The following is a 17255-nucleotide window of genomic DNA, read 5'->3' on the forward strand; positions in this document are numbered from 1 at the left end:
GCAGAGGGAGAAGAAGAGGGAATCCAAGCAAACTCCCAGTGAGCACAAAGCCCGACACGGGGCTCAATCTCACCACCCCGAGATCATGATCTGAGCCGAAACCAAGAGTCAGATGCTCAAATAACTGAGCCACCCGGGGACGCCCAAAATAAAAGTCTTTTTAAAAAAGTGGTTAAAATATAACTCTTAGGTTGCATGTATTTTACTACATACACTAAAAAGGCAACTGTCCTAACCTACTTCTGTGGTAGTTTACTTAAAACAATAGCATTTTTCCTTTTTTTTCTTTTTTTTAAGGGAAAAAGGGCCTGGAAGATTCTAGATGCAAACACTGAAAAATGTAAAATTGCAGGGGGCCCGGCTGGCTCAGCTGGAAGAGCGTGGGGCTCTTGATGTCAAGGTCACAAGTTCAAGCCCCACACTGGGTGTACCGATCACTTAAAAACTAAAAGATAAGAAAAGAAGAAAGAAAAATATAAAATTGTGACTTATGGAGTGAATCTGCAATTTCCCTGTCTGTGTATAACTGCTAAGAATCTGGCAACCAGCTCATAATCACACAGCTGAGCTTTCCCGTAAGAATTCAAACAAGTGTTCTTATCCCAAGGGCAATGAGAAGTTTGCGGGGCAGAGTCAGAAAGTCCTCTCCAAACGGAATTAAACGTCCTGCGGAGATCTGATAAACACAGACAAACCCAAGCATCTTCTATCAAAACCGCAGGCACATGCCACACACCCACTCTGAGACCACGGGACCAATCCCTGCAGAATTCAGAACCTCCTCATTTTACAGTAGGACTGTGGTGCATATGGCACGTCCCAGAAGAGTTCCCGGGCAGGGAGAGTGGGAACATCCTTGTCAAACTGTGCAGTGTCTACACCAATGCAGTGTCTACACCAGCAGGTTTATGGGAGGCTCAGGAGATCCTGGGCCAGAGCAGGCCACAGATCGAAGCACACTTTGCACTTAGGAAAACCTCCAAACCAGCCAGCCACTTCCTATGTTCAGAACATCTCAACCCTGAGACACTTGACGTGGCCAGTGTGCAGCCTTCCCCACAGGAAAAGAAAAGTCAGCTCTCCTGGGGCAGCCCTCGCGGTGACCGGAACCCCAAACGGTTGCATTCTTGATCACTGTGCTCTTCTCTGCTGGGAGCATGAGCCAAAGTACGTAGGAAAAAACCCTGAGGTTCAAAAAATAAACACGAGCCTTTCGAAGTAACCGACACTGGTGATAAAGGCCTTGAGCCACAGAGCAGCTGTGTGGGCAACCTGTCCTCACGGGAACACCCTAGAGACAGGCCTCATAGCACAATAAAGTCCTCCTTGCATCATTGCTGGAGAAGTACGTGATTGCTGGTCTCCACAGGCTGAAAAGACCACAGAAAAGGAACGCATCTAGAGGGTTTCTGAAGCGAAGCTACAGAAGTTCAGAACCGATTTGAACAGACGCGCGGAAGAACCCGAGAGGGCAGCCGTCTTGTGTAACGTGCATGTTCCCTCCGCAAAAGTGTCAGGGACGTCTCTGCCACTCAGCAGCACGGCTATGTGCCACGTACCTGCACCCCTCCTGGCCCTCGGCTGCGGTCCTCCGTCCTCACGTGCATCTCGTTCTCTGCCAAGAGAAGCTCCAACTGCAGCTGCTTCTGGCAGGCAGCCAGCACCGACATCACGCTGTCCTGTCTGTGCAGAGCCGGGTGGCGGAAGCACCCTGGGGCCTTGGCCAGCTGCGAGTCCTCGGGAGCTGTACACTACAGCAAGCAGAGAAAACACCGACCATGATGCTAAAGGCACTGAGTCTGACGTGCCCTGAGCCCCGTCCCTGGGCTCCATCGGGCTCTCGGAGCTCTGGAGCTGAGGCGTCAGCCGGCAGGACCCCGAGGGAACGTCCCCATCTCCTAGGCATCTCCTAAATCAGACCAGAGCCATGCCCCCCAGTCCTGCTGCTTGCTCACGGCCACTGCAGGTCAGGACACAGCCCCAGCTGGGCCACCCCATGATGCACGGGCCAGCGGGAGCGGCTCTGGAGTGGCACGGGGCAGCAGGCAGTGAACCGTGACTTCTACTCAAAAGCAAAGTGCAGCTCGTCCCAACATGACGTGAGCTTGACTAGAGAGCCCAGGAAGGAAAACCCAGGGACCCTGTGCAAGCCACAGCCATCTCCGTCTCATCGGATGCTCCCAACCACGGGCTCCGAAAGCCTTGAGTGACAACAACGGTAGGTTTAGAACTGTATGAAACAGGGAACCCTCCGGTCCGATTTCACCGTCAAACCACGGTCTGAAACCTGAGCTTCTGTGGTGCCTAACCACACCCAGGAGCCCTGAGCCTCAGCTCCACTCGACGCATCAGGAGCTGCCCACGAAACCACCACCCCCGCTGCCACAGAAAGGACACCCGCAACGGGAGGTTCTTCAGAGAACCTGTAGCCCCCTCTGGTCCAGCCCCAGTGCTTGGCCACCCGCGGCCTGCGTCAGGGTCTCTCACAGGCGCCAAGGGCCTGCTGGCTCTGTGTGTGTGCCCTTACTCCCCACCCCCCCACACCCCTGTGCCCGCCCCCACGTGCCCCTGCTTCCCCCTGTGCCCCATATCCCCCGTACACCCCTGTACCCATGTGCCCCGGCACGCCCGTGTCCCCCGCGCCCCCCACACAGACAACAGGCCTCCGGCACACCGGCAGGAGGGAGCGCAGCCCACCTGTGTGTCCCCAGCCTGGCCCTGCGGGTCTGTGGGCAGCTGCGACTCTTCGTCCCACGAGGCCCCTGCAGCCCTGGGGCCCTGTCCCTGGGGGCGGCCCTCCACACGCGGGTGCCGGTGGGCCCCCTGCGCCTGCTGCCTGTCCGGCTCCCCCTGGCAGCTGAGGAAGCGGAGGTGCAGCAGCTGCAGCTGGCGGCCGAGGCGGACACACTGGGCCCGCAGCCGCCGCAGCTCGGGGGGCTCGCCCTGGCCCTCGGCCTCCGCGGCCAGCGGCTGCTGCTCTAGCGTCAGGGGGAAGCGGGGGAAGGCCGCCAGGAGGGTCTCCATCTCCGCAGACTGGGCCAGTTTCTGCCGCTTCATGGCGTCGATCTCCGAGTCCCTTTCCGCGATCCTGGCCTCCTTTGCCTCCAGGGCGGCTTCGAAGGCCTGGATCTGGGAGGCCAGGCCCCGGACCTCCGCCTCCCCGCGGGCCGCGCAGAGCTCCAGTTCTGCCAGCTGCGTCGCAGCGGCCTCCTCCGCAGCCCGTAGCCGCTGCTGCAGGGCCTCCAGGGCCTGGCCGTGCCTGCACTCCTGCTCCGCGAGCAGCTGGCCCGTGGCCCCCGCCGCCGCCAGCGCCTCAGGTCCCACGGCGGGGACGGCTGGCAGCTGGCCGCCCTCAGCCCCGGGCCCCGCGGGCCCCCCGAGCGAGAGCTCTCTCTGCAGCCTCTCGATGACCTCGTGCAGCCGCTCCGTCTCCTCCGCCTTCTCTCTCTGCAGGCGCTGCTGGTTCTCTCGCAGGTTCTCGATGATGGATCTCAGCTCCTCGACCTCGGAGCTCCTGTCATGCAGGACCTGGGGAGGAACCACGGTCAGAGGGCAAAGCCAGGCTCCCCCTTCAGAGCGTCTCTCCTCAGCCTGCGGACGACTTCGCGACTGTGGGAACGGTTATGACCCCCAGGAACTGCCGCAGTGTCGCACTCTGGCACGTCAGGTGCACCGAGCCGCTCGGAGTCACACAGTGGCTGCCCAACCACCTGCTCGGACACTTGCCGTGTCCGACACGTACTGTTCCACCCCTGCTGCAGGCAGGGGCGCGGACCGGCCACTTTTTCACCTTTGGCATGTGTGTTCTTTGTATCTAAACTTTATAAGTCATGAGTAAATTCACTAGGGACCCATCTAAGACTAGAAGAACCACCAAGCAAGGAAATGGGCTTGGGAAGGAGCACTACCGACGGCCAGGACCAAGCCAGGCGCACGGATGGGGCCACGGGGCCTCGGTCACGGCCGCCCTGGCTGCTCCAGGCCGAGGGCTGGGCCCCCTCACGTGTCGGAGCAAGCTTCTCCTCATGCCGCTGAGTGCCGGCCTCCACAACCGTAAGGTAGGAACTGTTCTCATACGCGCTCTGGAGTTAACACAATTGAAACTCAGACGTTCAATATCCTGCCAAGACTACGAAGACGGAAAGTGGGAAGTCAGGTGGAAACGGTCACCAGTAAAGCTCCAAGCTCCGTCCTCGTGAGGCTGAACCACCAGTGACACTGACCGACTCAGGCTCGGCGGATGAGCCTCAGCCAACTTCTTATACTCCAGTGTCTGCTTCCCAAAAATCGAGGGTTTCATAACAATTCTTGGTTTCATTACTACCATCTCGTGCCTTTAAATTCAAGATCAAACCTGGCCCATACTGAACACAGAAGTAAGAAAACAGATGGCTTTCTGGTTGTGACTCCGATGGCGCGAGCGGTCCCTGGGTCACACACCTATGCATCTCCATGTGGAGTTGTGACCAGTCCAGTTAGCCAAGGGCACTCTGGCGGCTCAGGCGAGACTCACGGCCAGTCCCGGGACGCCCCGCACTTCTGGAGCACCAACGGGGGTCTCAGGAGTGACACAGTCCGCTCACAACGTGGGCGTACCACTCACCACACCAGGCACACGCCACAGAGCAGCCCCACCACAACACACACAGAAACCAGCACGGGAGGTGGTTGTAACCCCAAAACCAAGATGACTCCTCCGGGGTTCCGGACAGATGGGGCAGGAAAGGCCAGTGAGGGGCAACACTGGTTGCCCCAAAACAGGAAAACTGTGCAGGCTGGGAACGGAGAACACGGGCGGACACGTGGGCCAAGAGCATGCACGTCTGGTCTCCGGGATCTCTGGCTCTGGCTGAGGCAGCTCCTTTCCAAGCGGGGCCCTACAGAGGGCCGAGGCCTGAGAGCCCCCACCCCAGGGCAGTCAGCAGGGGCGCTCATCCCTCGACGAGTGAGGTTCTGGCGCAGGACCGTGGTCTGGGTGTGCAGTGCCGGGAAAGGCCTACCTCGCCAAGCGCGCCACCTCCCACGCCAGCCAGCTGTGCCCCGAGCTGCTCGCTCACACGCACGATCTCATCCTCTTTGTTCTGCAGGAACACTTAACCGGCCACAACCGTGCCGACAAAACGGGGCCTGTGTGCGGGAAGCACCCCGCCTGCCCGCAGCTCAGCCTAAGAACGGTCTCCTGTTCCCACTGACGAAGCAGGAATCCCCCGGAGAGACACCTGCTGCCTGCGACTGGCCCACAACCCCGCTGCCATGGACGTCACACACGGACGTCACACACGTGGCCTGGGAGCGCCCACACAACCACAGGCCGAGGGTCTTCCAGCGCCTTCCGCTCACGCCGACAGCTGCTGGGCACCATAGGCAAGGGCTTGGCACTAAGGCCGTTTCTTTACAACTTGATTCTTCACTAAAGCACGTTACATTAAGATGACAAAGAAGATTTAAGAACCGTTTTATAGGAGAGTGCCTGGGCGGCTTGGGTGGTTAAGTGCCTGACTCATGATTCCTGCTCAGGTCATGGTGTCGGGGGTGAGAGATGAAGCCCCGTGTGGGAGTCTGAGACTCTCCTGCTGCCCACACGCCCACCCCACGACCAGCCAACCAACCAATCTCTTTCTCATCCTACTCTTATGAGAGATTAACAGCGAGCAACTACTTAGTAAAAGTCACCTCTTCTACAGCAGAGTAACCCTTTCATGACTCAAATCAGGCCAACGCTGATGGTTTATTTCTTCACAGCTTCCACCATCGGACAGGTGCGTCTCTCCTCTAAAAGACGGACTCTCAGAGCCGTAAGCAGGATGTAGAGGATGCGTAGGCCACTGTCCCCTTTGGTGGCTCTGGGCTCCACCCTGGCTGCCGACCTCCGTACAGAAGGTCAGCGCCTCCTAAACACGGACAGTGCGTGCGTCCTTAAGCCATGGCCCTGGCGGGCCACGGCGCTGGGGCGAGCAGCACCCCCGCAGGCGTCCGGGCGGTGCCCCATTTTACCTTCAGGCTGGCGTTCTCCTCCTGAAGCTCCCACGCACGGGCGGCTCGGCTGCTCTGCGCCTCCAGCTTCGAGTTCAGATGCAGCACCTCGTTGCTCTTACATGCTAAGTCATCTTTAATCTTTTCCAACTGCTCTTTTAGGTCCAACACCTTTCAATAGAACAGAAAACATTTGAGAGGATCTCATATTCTGCCACTCCATCGTTACTAAAATTACTTTAAAATATTTAAAAGTACATGCCACGAAGAGTCTTCATTGTTCTATAACTGTTAAAATTACGGAGCTCTCCAGCAGTCACAAACTGCTCGCAGACCAAGTGAGGGTCCTGCCCCACCAGCAGCCCCGAGCGGGCGGAGCCCCAGAGCCCCCACACTTGCCTCGTGCTCTCGCTGCTGGAGCACCCTCTGCACAGCATCTGACTGGACTTCGGGGCCCTCGGGACGGCTGCCTGCGGGAGGCACAGGTTGCAGAGTGGACATCAGAAGCAACTGGCTCCTCTGCTGCTCCTCCAGCGCCTCCTTATCCTGAGGAAGAAGAAAAGGAGGTTTATTCTCAGTAAGTATCTCAGGAATCGGGGGCCTCGAACTGTGATGTGAGTGCACAGTGCCCTCAGACCTTCCCGGCACGCCGCTGAGCACGCCTGTGCATGCCAGCCATGACAGCCACACGCCAGATGCACTCCAGAGAGCGCGCCCCTGGTGAAGACGGGGTGCCAATCAGAGCCGTAGCGTGTGCCCGGGATGCCACTGCTAATTATTCAGGTAGGTGCAAAACAGTCTCTAGACTACTGACTATCACAAAAAAAAAAAAAAAAGTAAAGAACTTGTCCGAGAACAGGACAACGACTGACAAGGACATTGTACATCTGTATGATGCACATTAACATCTCATCAAGAAGTTTCCAAAGAACATTTACTAGGGAGAAATTAGTCACAAAAAGTGAGAAAGTTACATAAGTGGTTCAACTTTGTAGAAGGAAAAATGGCATTGTCTCTACCTGTAGCATCTGATAAGCTCAGGAAATGTTTGCTAAGGGAAGGAGAAAGGAGATGGAAGAGGGAGAAAAGATGGAGGGAGCAGAGATGGAGGGAGAGGGAAGAGAGGTGAAGGGAGGAGGCATGGAGGGAGCAGAGGTGGAGGGAAGAGGGAGGAGGGATGGAGAGAGCAGAGGTGGGGGGAGGAGGGATGGAGGGAGGGAGGGAGGAGGGATGGAGAGAGGAGGGATGGAGGGAGGAGGCATGGAGGGAGGAGGGATGGAGGGAGCAGAGGTGGGGGGAGGAGGGATGGAGGGAGGAGGGAGGAGGGATGGAGGGAGGAGGAATGGAGGGAGGAGGCATGGAGGGAAGAGGGAGGAGGGATGGAGGGAGGAGGCATGGAGGGAGGAGGGATGGAGGGAGCAGAGGTGGGGGGAGGAGGGATGGAGGGAGGAGGGAGGAGGGATGGAGGGAGGAGGCATGGAGGGAAGAGGGAGGAGGGATGGAGGGAGCAGAGGTGGAGGGAGGAGGGATGGAGGGAGGACGGAGGAGGGAGGAGGGATGGAGGGATGGAGGGAGGAGGAATGGAGGGAGGAGGCATGGAGGGAGGAGGGAGGAGGGATGGAGGGAGCAGAGGTGGGGGGAGGGGGGATGGAGGGAGGAGGAATGGAGGGAGGAGGCATGGAGGGAGGAGGGAGGAGGAATGGAGGGAGCAGAGGTGGGGGGAGGAGGGTTGGAGGGAGGAGGAATGGAGGGAGGAGGCATGGAGGGAGGAGGGAGGAGGGAGGAGGGATGGAGGGAGCAGAGGTGGGGGGAGAAGGGATGGAGGGAGGAGGGAGGAGGGATGGAGGGAGGAGGCATGGAGGGAGGAGGGAGGAGGGATGGAGGGAGCAGAGGTGGGGGAGGAGGGATGGAGGGAGAAGGGATGGAGGAATGGAGGGAGGAGGGAGGAGGGATGGAGGAAGCAGAGGTGCGGGGAGGAGGGATGGAGGGAGGAGGGATGGAGGGAGGAGGCATGGAGGGATGGAGGGAGGAGGGAGGAGGGATGGAGGGAGGAAGCATGGAGGGAGGAGGGATGGAGGAAGCAGAGGTGGAGGGAGGAGGGAGGAGGGATGGAGGGAGGAGGGATGGAGGGAGCAGACGTGGGGGGAGGAGGGATGGAGGGAGCAGACGTGGGGGGAGGAGGGATGGAGGGAGGAGTCATGGAGGGAGGAGGCATGGAGAGATCAGAAGGGGTCTTTCGGCTCCGCTGCCACCCCTGACCTCTGGGGAGTGAAGCCCCAGAAGAACCCCCGAAGACTGGGTTTAGGGAGCTCCCGGCCTGGGAAACGTGCGGGTGGCGCGCCTGGAGGGGGCACAGGGGCCCCACTGCCCTCCCCCCGCAGCCTGCCCCTCCACCTGGCTGCTCCCGAGTTCCACCCTTTCACAGTAAGTCCACAGTTATTCTCTGGGATCTGTCAGCCGCTCTAGCAAGTCAGCTGAACCTGAGGCCGTCACAGGAACCCCAACTGATCCAACCGGATGTGGGAACGACCGCGGAAGAGATGGACCCCTTGGCCACGGGGGCTAACGCCACCTTCCAGGCGGACGGTGTGTGAACAAGGGAGCCCGAGAACAGGCGGTCCGTGGGCGCGTGAGGCCTGGTGGCTGGAGGGATGGGCTGGGAGTGACGCGAAGCACGGGGGGCGCAAGGAGACTCTCCCCTCGGAGGCCGTCAGGCCAGGGGTGCGGGGCAGGGGTGCTGCTACACCTGCTGCAAGGCTTTCACGGCATCCCTCTGCCTCTCCAGCTCCTCCCGCAGCGCGGCCGCCTCTCTCCTGCAGCTGGCATTGGTCTCCTCCAGACGCCGGATCTCCTCTTCCTGGACTAACATCTGTCTGTCCGCCAACTCCTTCTTCGCAGCCAACTCATTAAACCCATCTGATTTCTCTCGCAACTTTTCTTGTAACAATTTAACCTAAAACAACAAAAACGCTAAGAAATGCAGGAGTGAAAACAGCAATCTTTGCAGAGGAAAGCGCGGCCCGCGGCGGAGCAAACACTGACCCCTGCAAGCTTGTCTGCGGGGAGGGGCTCTAGGAGCCAAGAGACAGTGTGGGGAAGCCGTGACGCGGGCATTCTCTCAGAAAGACGCAGAAAAACACAAGCCCAAAATGTATCCATAAAATAAGGTTAATTTTGTCGGGAGACACACTACTGGGAAAGGAGAGAGAAAAACGCCAGGCAGGGCGGCCCCCAGGGGGGCTCCAGACTGGGACCAGGAACAGGTCATCCCAGACGGCTCACACCACTTGGTCCCCTCGTGTAACCGTGTGGATGACACAAACAGCACTGAGGGCGTGGGTGGGGGGCCCCATGCCGAGCGTGGGCTCCGTCTCAGTGGGCGTCACCCTGAGGAACTGGGTGACGGCTGTACCGGGCGTCCGTCCTACTGCTCACACCCAAACATGAGTCCACGACTGTCTCAAAACGTGCTCAGTGTTTGAAAAGAATAGAGCGAATCAACGGCAGCCATGCCGGCAGGTCCGGCTCCAAGCCAGAAACAGGCCAGCCCGTAGCAGCTCTCCCTCCCCATTGGCCACGCAGGGGTGAGGCGGGAAGGCAGCAGACCCACGACGCACGGTACCTCCTCATCCAGCTGCTCCTGCTGCCATTTTCACACACATGGAAAAAAAAAAAGTCATTCAAAAGGTTAAGTCTTTAAAATGCTCCCGAGACGGTGGCCGGACGGGCACTGCGCGTGGCGGGCTGACTTACGTCGCTGATGCAGGAGCCCCGGGGCCGCGGCCGGGCCACCTGTCGGAGCTGCTCCTCCAGCCTCTGGATCTCCCGCTGGAACTCCTCCCGCTCATGCTCCCTCTCAACAGCCTGCTCCTGTGGGGAGAGAGGCAGGCGGCCTGGAGACGTCCGATGCCCTGACGGGACACAGCACTTCTCCCCCAGGACGGAAGGGGGACGGCGTGGGGTCAGAAGAGAAGACCGCCCACTCAGACGCGGACCATCCAGGGGGCCTCTCACACCGCGCCTGGCCTTCCCCTTCCCACACGTGTCCACTGGCCAGGCTGGGGCTCCCTGTCATGGGACTCTGTGAACCGAGCTAAGGGAAGAGGCAGCCCGGCAGGTACAATGACAGGGACTTGCAGAACGTGGACAGAAGGGCATCCCCGGGGCGCCATGTCGCTGAGCCATCTGTCCTCGGCTCGGGACAGGGTCTCAGGTCCTGGGGTCAAGCCTCGCATGGGGCTCCCTGCTCAGCAGGGGGCCTGCCTCTCCCCGTCCCCACTTGTGCATTTGCCCTCTCTCCTCCTCAAATAAATAAAACCAAAATGAGGGACAGAGAGAGAACGAACAGCCACGGACAGCAGATAGCTCGGGCCCGACTGGGGGAGTGCTGGGCACGCAGCGCCTGCCAGATGGGCGGTCGGAGAGCCCCCTGCACCCCGCACGGGCCCATGGCGACAACCCCCAGGACACGCACGGAGAAGCAAAGGGACCACAACAACGGGGCTGTGCACGGGCCCTAATGTCGTGTCCTGGCAGCACACGCTACGGAGGAGACCTCTGGGGACGCCCATCTAGCACGCTCAAGACGCTCACGTCCATGAAGTGGCGCTGGCTCCGCAGATGCTTGTCCAGAGCCGCCAGCTGCTGCCTCAGCGCGCAGAGCTCCTCGGCCTGCTGGGCGCTCGCTTCCTGCCGAGCAAGCTGCTCCTCCAGCTCCGCCTCAAACACCTTCATCTGGGAAAGCAGCACGGCGCGGTCCTTGTCCGCCTGCTTCCTGGCCTCAGCCTGCTCCTGGGTCAGACCGTCCACTTCCCTACGAAGAGCTGAAGATACGAAGCAAACAGGGAGGAGAGCCCCACGGATCAGGGCGGGTACTCGGACGGAAGCAGAAGCAGGACACGTGCGCGGCGGGTGCCCCACAGACCCAGGGCCGCCCGAGGACAGAGCACGCCCAGGTCTAGCCTCCCTGGCAGCCCCAGCCCGAAGCCCGGCCAGGACGCGGCATCGCTGTGGCTCCCACACCCCAAGGAAACAACAGGACGCCTCTGGGGGAGGTCATGCACTCGCAAGCCTGCGTGAGCCCGTGTCTGGCCAGACACTAACCCTAACCCGAACAGCCACCACTTAGCCAAATACCCACGGAAAATAGTCGAGTACCCCAGAAAAAAGAAAAAAAATTACATCTTTTAAATTAACACCGGCTAGGGGCGCCTGGGTGGCTCAGTGGGTTAAGCCTCTGCCTTCGGCTCAGGTCATGATCTCAGGGTCCTGGGATCCAGCCCCGCGTCGGGCTCTCTGCTCAGCGAGGAGCCTGCTTCCTCCTCTCTCTCTGTCTGCCTCTGCCTACCTGTGATCTCTGTCTGTCAAATATATAAATAAAATCTTTTTTTTTTTTAAGATTTTTATTTATTTATTTGACAGAGAGAAATCACAAGTAGGCAGAGAGAGAGGAGGAAGCAGGCTCCCTGCTGAGCAGAGAGCCCGACGCGGGGCTCGAACCCAGGACCCTGAGATCATGACCTGAGCCGAAGGCAGCGGCTTAACCCACTGAGCCACCCAGGCGCCCCTAAATAAAATCTTTTAAAAAAAAATTAACACCGGCTAAAATAAAGAACTTTAAAGCCTGAGAAAACTCTATCCTAGTTATTTCCAAGTGACACATTGGTTAATTTTCGAGAAAGTACGATGCTACATAGTGTCCAGTGTAGAAAAAGAACGGTCACTTCAGACGTCCACGAGAGGGCGCACGAGCCCCGATGCAGGACGTGCTTCCTGTGCTCCCATGGCGTGAAGCCATTTCCGAGGAAAGGGGTCCAGCCATCGCACATCAAAAGCCAATCTAGGAGCACCTGCGTAACTCGGGGGTTCAGCCGCTGCCTTCGGCTCAGGTCATGATCTCAGGGTCCTGGGATCGAGCCCCGCATTGGGCTCTCTGCTCAGCGGGGAGTCTGCTTCCTCCTCTCTCTCTGTCTGCCTCTCTGCCTACTTGTGATCTCTGTCTGTCAAATAAATAAATAAAATCTTCAAAAAAAAAAAAAAAAGCCGATCTAAAATTAACTGGATGATAATGCCATAATCCAAGTGGAAACTGTAAATTTGTAAGCATCCATAATAAAAGGAGGCTTGCCTCTGATGAATCCTTGAGTGTTCAACCTGTCCCCAAACTGAAATTGTAATCTCATAAGTTTCACTACATTTTACTAGCTTTCTAAACTCCTTTTGTTTTATATAAATCTGCCAGTCTTTTTCGCCAAACTAGCATGACCACGAACAGAACGTTCCCAATCAACTCCATGCTAGTAAGTCAGCACCTCGGGTGAGCCGCCTTCCACATGCAGTTAGGACAAGGTGCTCCCCACCCCTGCAGCCGGCCGGACAGCACCATCCCCAGGGGCCACGTGCTGGAGGAAGGACCCCAGCCACGGCACACGTAGCCCCATGCAGGTGGTGTTGCGGGGAAGGTGTCCTGTGGCCGTTCAGGCCATGCTGAGGGCCACCCACGACATCGGGGCAGCCCAGGAGCTCCACTCGGGTTCCCCAAGCTCCTCCCTCGAGACCTCCCAGGACAACGCATCTCCCAGCCGCCGTGGTTCCCGCACAGCAGCGCCGGCCGCCGCTCAGGGCCACAGAAGGGATCACTGGACAGATGCTCGTGCAGTGTCACAGGTCAGTTCAGAAGGTAACACTGGCATTTTTGTTAACAGTTTGCCACAAAAGCCTTGAAGTACTTTTCCTCTTTAGTAAAAAACTGAGGCAATCTGGTGCAGACATAGCTCATCTCCCACAGCAGTCACCAGACTGGTTTACAAACCCGAGTCCTCGTGGGCTACGGGACCAGGAGTGCCTATGAAGGAAAACACAGCATCTTCAGATGTGGAAACGGACGGTCAGTCAGCAGGAATCCAGGGCACATCCGTGGTCCTGGGCAGTCCCTAACAGCCACGCTTTTCTGTAACGCCACCGCGACGGTCTGAACATCCGTGTCCCCCTAACATCCATACGTCGAGCCTCACGGTTGGGATCGGAGCCTTCCCAGAAGCTCCAGAGAGCACCAGGGCCTTCTGCGTGTGGGACACAGCCCAGAGGTGGGCACTCATCCTTTACCATGGACTTCCACCCTCCAGGACCAAGGACACAGCGTCCGTCAGTTGTACCCATCCGCACTGTTCTGGGACTGCAGCCCGGGCAGACTAGTTGCCTTTGGGCTGCAGCAGCTCCTGGAGGCCAAAGGATCTGGACTGTTAAAGGGGACAGTAGGCACGACCCTGAGCGCAGCCACGAAAACACCTCACTCCTGCATACAGGCGAGGCCGACCTGAGTTTCTCCACAAGGTGCACCGACCGCCAAAAGCTCTTAGAAGTGGGTCAGCCTTCAGGAAGGCCCCAGGCAGAATCAGGACCACATACTGGACTGTGCCGGGGCAGGGGCGTGGTCAGGGACGGTCAGGAGGTGCTGTGTAGACAGCAGCGTTTTGTTTATAAAGATTTACTTCTTTGGAGAGAGGAGGGAGGAGAAGAAAGCGCGCGCACATACATGAGTGTGAACGGGGGAGGGGCAGAGGGAGAAAAGCGGACTCAGCGCTGTGCTTGGAGTCCAGTGTGGGGCTGGGTCTCACCACCCTGAGATCATGACCAAGAGTCTGGCGTCCAACCGGCGGAGCCACCAGGTGCCCCGGACAGTGTGTTAAACGACATAAGCATCTGCGAGTCCCAAACTGCGCAAATGGGTGAACGGAAAGGACGAGAGCTCAGAGAAGAAATTCAGGGGGCGCTAACGATGTAAGAGGAAAGCCAGCCAAGGACCCCAGAGGATCCCAGAGGAGCGACAAAGGGAATGTGCAAAGACTGGCCCCACTCTCCCTTCTGCTAAGGAGTGTCAGGGCTCTGGGCACGGGGGTGACCAGAGACGCAGAAGGGCAGCTGTGGGCACAGCCTCGAGACATGTTCAGGAGCCGCCAGGCCCACGCACGGCAGAGCCACAGCAGACGGACCTCACAGAGCCGGGGCCACTCGGGCCTCAGGCAGGGAGCACAAGCCTGCTCCCCAGCTCAGGCCCTAGCTCTGAAGTCCTGACACCCTGGAAGTACACACATCCACGGGGTAAACTCGGTGGACGGGGTGCAGGCCTGGACACCCCGCAGACCCGGAGGCTGGTCCAGGAACACCTGAGAACGAGCAGGAGGGGCCCTGCACAGGCACTGGATCCACAGAGTACACGTGCTCGCTCCCGCTCCCCACACCGCCACATGCCTCCTCTCACACAGGTGCACCACCCCCCACACATGCTCATACAGGCTCACACGCAGGCTTGCTCTCCGGTGCACAGACACAGGTGCACACCTCAGCTCACAGCCTTGCTCACGCACACGCTTGCTAACATGCCTGTCCACATGCACACACGGTCTCACGCGTGAATGGAGCCTCGCTGGATACCAGCAGGGCTGGGCACCGGGCAGAGACGGGAACGGGGGAGAACGGGACAGGCTCAGCGCTGGGGAGCACAAGACAGTGGCCTGAAGGAGGAAGGAGCGAAGCCCGAAGGAGAACGGGACGCACGGCTTCCGGGCAGCCGAGGAAGGTCCCTTCCACCCAGAGAGACATGGGAAGGAGAACAGGTCACCAGAAGAGCACAGGCGGACGGAGAGGCTGTGGGCACAGCCACGAGACACAGCAGGACACGACGTGGATCCCTCCTCGGAAGTCATGCTAATGTGAGATCCGCAGGAGACACACTTGAAGGTGGAAAAAGACTTAACGGGTGGAAATGACATTCAAGAGAAAAACAAAGCTCGGTTAAGTTTTCAACATCAGAAACTTACCTCAAAGAGTGGAAAGGGACAGAGATACGTACAGGTGGACAGCCGAGCAGGGAGAGGTGGGCACGATCACACACAGACCTTCCAGAACATCCCACGTAGGAGGAACCACGAGCCCCCGACAACTCCCTCCGCCTCAAGCGACCACGGCTCGTGGGACCTGCCTCTCAGCACGAGGAAGCCCGCGGCCCGGAGAGCTCACGGGACGAAGCAGGCCAGAAAGAATAAAGACAAGGCCGGAAACCCATGAGCGGAGGACACGGGACACAGCAATGACCAGCACCCCCGACAGCTGGTCGCGTACTGAGGGACGCCAAACGGAAAAGAAAAGTGACTTTCCCGAGCTGTTCGGGGTGGGAGAACGGCGGAGGCTGTCCCACCAAGCAGACCTGTGCGCCAGGACCCGACCGCCCCAGAACCCAGGCTGACCGGGGCCCCGGCGGGCGCACACACACGGGGATGCGTGCCGCAGTCGGCTGGTGGGGAGAGAAGCACCGGGGAAGCCCAGCGAGCGAGACGCGCGGGTCTGGGGAAGGCCAGACCCACGAGGGCTGCTTCTCGCAGCTCTGCCCGGACGCCGCCACCCGCCACGCAACCATCTGAACGCTTTGGTTCTGACTGTTCGTCCTTGAAATATTTTAAATACGAAAACTCTGATCACCTGAAATCACAACTTTCACAACTGCGTTTTCCTACTTCAGGTTCATATTACACGATTTTTTTAAAAAAATTTAAATAAACATTTTCAGTAGCCCACATTTCCCCCCAGACTTGGTTATTTGCCTCAAACAGTCCAAAGCTCTTTTACTGGGAACAGCGACATTCCCAGTAGGCTCGTGCTGGCCAGAGGCGACACGGGCCTCACACGGGTGTCCACCCAGCCCGCGGCCGGCAGGACGACCCTGCCTCCCCGACGGGGCCGCAGCAGCAGGGCCGCTGCGCCAGCCCGCACGGGAAGGCCCTCGGCCCGGGGCTCCACCATCCTCCGCGGCCCTCCGCCACACTGAGCATCGGTAAACGGCAGCCGCCCCCGCTCCCGCCCCGCGCCGTGCCCGTCTCTGACCCCGGAGCCAGCAACTCTTACTGGCTTCTCTCTCTTCCGCTTCCGCGGCCAAGGCCTCCTTCTGGGCGCACAGGATAGAGTTCTCCTCCTTCAGCTCTGCCTGCTGCTGGGCTGCCCGCTGCAGCTGCTGCTTCAGGCTCTCCAGCTCGACCGCGAGGCCCTGCTCGGCCGCCTCCTTCTGGCCCAGCACCTCCTGCAGGCTGGCCTTCTCCACCTTGAACCCTTCGATGACGCCTGCGGAGACGCGGAGAGACCCAGCTCCTGAGGCTTTGAGGCAGAGCAGAAGGATGGGCGTCCCCGCGAGGGCATCCCAGCCCCAGAGAGATGTGGCCAGGGGACGTGAGAGCTGCATGGTCACGCCTGCATTCCTGGAAGGACAGCACAGGGCTGGTGCACCAGGAGGACAGGGTGGCGCCCTGGAGCAGCCGCGTGCGAGACACCCCCACACCACGCGCCCAGCACATGAGACAACGTGACCACCACAAACCAGAAGTGTGGGGGCCTGTGGGGACACGAATGTCGCTTCCTGGGGCAGGGAGGACCGACATGCATCTCCGCCCAGGAGGCCACTCAGGGGCTGGCAGCCTGGGGAGCAGCTTGATGGCACCTGGTTTCACGGGCGAAAGTCAGAGGCCTTCCCCCACATTATTTTAGTTCTACATTTTGCCTGTAAGACCTCTGTTAACACTGCCCTTCCCCACGCGCCTCCGTCCCGTGTGCCCCGCCGCCCTCCCCCGCCCGCGACCGGGGCTCACCCTGAGCCTGGTGCAGCTCCAGCACCAGCTGTGTCCGGGCCGCGCTCGCCTCCTCCAGGCGCTCCAGTAACTCCTGGTGCTTTCTAACCACCTGTGCGGTCTCCTCGTTCTTACAGCTGAATTCCTTCTCAAAACGGCAATGGATCTGACGTGCTTCCTCCAGCTGTTAACACGCACGGGGAAAATGAAACCGCACGTCAAAATAGAGCTCACGTTACCACCGACAGGACCAGGATTGTGGCACAGTAGAAATCTGACAAAACCACAAATATTCTGTGAGCAACGATATGATCTTCAGTACTGTGTCAATCACTAGACAAGTGACTCATTCAACGGTTTTTAAAAAAGAAAACTTCAAACACACACATTCAATGCAGCACAAAAAATTCACATGTTCATGAACTACTGATACATCTGCCCAGCAATGCTGTTAAGGGAAAGGGCGCTCCAAAGGTCACAAAAACTGTCCCTCAGGACCCTAGAATCCAAGCAGGGGTAACCACCTGGCACTCCACAGGGAGGGTGGGATGTGGAGGCCGTGGGTGGGAGGAAAGGCTCCTTGGGCCAGTCACCACGGCGGGCCGGGCGCCTGACAGGTTTCTACCGCCCACACCACCACCCCCGACTCAGTCACACCAGGGCCCTCTG

The 17255-nt window shown here is 59.0% G+C and overlaps 1 protein-coding gene across 2 annotated transcripts in view; it reads right to left on the reverse strand.

Annotated features, from left to right (window-relative positions):
• The window catches only part of PCNT (pericentrin), a 120275-nt gene that overhangs the window by 37943 nt on the left and 65077 nt on the right, over positions 1 to 17255 (reverse strand). For both annotated transcript variants that reach the window (XM_047717643.1, XM_047717636.1), the window contains exons 20-31: positions 16608 to 16770; positions 15874 to 16086; positions 12785 to 12817; positions 10567 to 10796; positions 9727 to 9843; positions 9596 to 9616; positions 8720 to 8926; positions 6373 to 6519; positions 5995 to 6144; positions 5001 to 5093; positions 2698 to 3528; positions 1560 to 1751 (exon numbers count right to left, since the gene is read on the reverse strand). In XM_047717643.1, the coding sequence (XP_047573599.1) occupies positions 1560 to 1751; positions 2698 to 3528; positions 5001 to 5093; positions 5995 to 6144; positions 6373 to 6519; positions 8720 to 8926; positions 9596 to 9616; positions 9727 to 9843; positions 10567 to 10796; positions 12785 to 12817; positions 15874 to 16086; positions 16608 to 16770 (2397 nt within the window). The remainder of the gene's footprint in view (positions 1 to 1559; positions 1752 to 2697; positions 3529 to 5000; positions 5094 to 5994; positions 6145 to 6372; positions 6520 to 8719; positions 8927 to 9595; positions 9617 to 9726; positions 9844 to 10566; positions 10797 to 12784; positions 12818 to 15873; positions 16087 to 16607; positions 16771 to 17255) is intronic.

Source organism: Lutra lutra, chromosome 1 (assembly GCF_902655055.1).
Source record: "Lutra lutra chromosome 1, mLutLut1.2, whole genome shotgun sequence".
NCBI classification, from domain to species: Eukaryota; Metazoa; Chordata; class Mammalia; order Carnivora; family Mustelidae; genus Lutra; species Lutra lutra.